General features: G+C 44.8%; 1 protein-coding gene across 1 annotated transcript; it reads left to right on the top strand.

Annotated features, from left to right (window-relative positions):
- Nucleotides 1-561: 561 nt before the first annotated feature.
- Nucleotides 562-1,941, top strand: EMH_0011520 (uncharacterized protein; the record flags this gene model as incomplete). The annotated part of the gene is made up of 4 exons (XM_013499309.1): nucleotides 562-1,024; nucleotides 1,324-1,503; nucleotides 1,705-1,748; nucleotides 1,849-1,941. 4 exons carry the CDS (start codon nucleotides 562-564, stop codon nucleotides 1,939-1,941), a joined length of 780 nt encoding a protein of 259 aa, XP_013354763.1.
- Between the last annotated feature and the right edge of the window lie 230 nt (nucleotides 1,942-2,171).

Below are 2,171 nucleotides of genomic sequence, written 5' to 3'. Positions count from 1 at the left end.
ATATATATATATATATATATATATATATATATATATATATATATATATATATTGGGGTGTATGTGCAGGTTATCTGTATTAGTACACCAAAGCAGCGGGGGTGATATGCATATATCAAAAGTATCATTGAGAAACGGCATTTCTTTATTTGTTCGTTTTCCTGGTGATTGGAATGATAATAATGCATTTAAAATAGCTAAACTAGAGGGCCCCATCATCTTCTCTCCCCCCCCCCTAGCAACACACGCAAAGGAAACAGGAGACCTTCTCTGTACTCTCGCCGTCACACAGGAGGTTATACAACAAGCACACAACACACAAAGGTCCACATAAACCCTAAACCCTAAACCCTAAACCCTAGATAACCCTAAACCCTAAACAACCCTAATGCCATCCAAATCAAAGAAACACACAGCCTCTGACGGTTGATCGCGCTTTTACGTTTCTATGATTTTAAAGAAATATCTAGGGTTTAGGGTTTAGGGTTTAGGGTTTAGGGTTTAGGGTTTGTAATGCAGGCCAGTTGGTTTTAAGTTAAGTTTAGTATCAAGCGATCGGCTGATGGAGGTTTTTGTGTTTCCCCCGGGCAGCGAGAAACCGTGGGTGTTTGAGGCCCGTCGCCGTTCCCCTCTAAGCGTTCTTATAAGAATAGAACCACCAGCAGCAGCAGCAGCAGCAGCAGCAGGAGCAGCAGCAGCAGCAGCAGCAGGAGGAGGAGCGGGAGGAGGAGAGGCAGCAAGAGATGATCTTCGGGTGTCTGCGGAGAAAGCTGTTGGTCTTTGGCGTATATTAATAAACCCAACAACAAAAGATATTGCGGTGTCTATGCAGCTAACAGCCAGTGTTGGGGTTATATACGATGGTAGTATTCAGGTGTATAGACACCCCAATCTACAAACCCTAGAACAACAAACACAACACCTCACCGATGGGGCTGTAATAGCAACAGATATTTCTGCTGATCCGCATGCAACAAACCACAGAAAATTCTTCATCTTTCCACTCAACTTCAATATGAAAACTGGTAACTAGGGTTTAGGGTTTAGGGTTTAGGGTTTAGGGTTTAGGGTTTAGGGGTTAGGGTTTAGGGGGTGGGAGGGGAGGGTGTTTGCACAGTACGGGTCGCAGGAACAGAAGGGGGAAGAATACAGAATCAAGGGTTTAGGGTTTAGGGTTTATTGCTTGCGCGTCTTATTATTTTAGTTGGTGGTTTAGGGTTCAGGGTTTAGGGTGTATTGTGTGTGTTATTACCTCAGTTGGTGGTTTAGGGTTTAGGGTTTAGGGTTTAGGGTTTAGGGTTTATTGTGTGTGTTATTATCTCAGTTGGTGGTTTAGGGTTTTCTCCATCTATCCGTTGCGCCGCGAGTCGCTACGGGCTGACTTCTGTGCGTTTGTATGCAAATACAATTTTTTGGGGTTCTGAGGGTTTAGCTGAGGGTTTGCCTGAGGGTTTACGAGGGTTTAGAGAGGACAACTACAAACTACCCATACCAGAGGAACCCGGTAAGGGTTTAGGGTTTAGGGTTTAGGGTTTATGGGGTGGGGAGGGGAAAGCATATAGACAGTTGTTTGGTGGTTTGGGGGGTTAGGGTTTAAAAGGTATGAAGGGTCTAGGGTTTAGCGGGTTTAGGGTTTGCGTTTTAGGGTTTAGCGGGTTTCAAGGGTTTAGGGTTTAGGGTTTAGGGTTTAGGGTTTTGTGTGTAGGTGCGATATTTTGGCCTGAGCGTGCTGGGTCTGTATTGCCGTCTGTGAGTTCAATAGACTTAACCCTAAACCCTAAACCCTCGATTGAGGGTTTAGAGGGGGCGTTTGTGATCGTTGCTGAGGGTTACAACGCGACGCATGCAGAGACACCGGAGGCTCCTCCTTCTGCTTCCTCAGCAGCAGCAGCAGCAGCAACAACAGCAGCAGCAGCAGCAGCAGCAGCAGCAGCAGATATAAATGGAGATAAATTCACTATCATGTGCAGCACAACACACAACGCAACACCCATCGCCCTGGGGGAGACAGTAGATGGCTATCTGCGGGGAGGCGAGGAGAGGCTCTTCGTCTTTAATGTTATAGATCTAGATAAAGATATTCTTCTATATCTAACAAGTATAAATATATTTATTTATTTGTTTTTGTTTTTACTATTTTTTTATTAGTATTCGTGGTGGTGGTGGTGGTGG

This window comes from Eimeria mitis, genomic scaffold (genome assembly GCF_000499745.2).
Source record: "Eimeria mitis Houghton genomic scaffold, Emh_scaff420, whole genome shotgun sequence".
Taxonomy (NCBI): Eukaryota; Apicomplexa; class Conoidasida; order Eucoccidiorida; family Eimeriidae; genus Eimeria; species Eimeria mitis.
The sequence above is the reverse complement of the archived record's forward strand: the minus strand, read 5'-3'. Positions and strand labels throughout refer to the sequence as shown.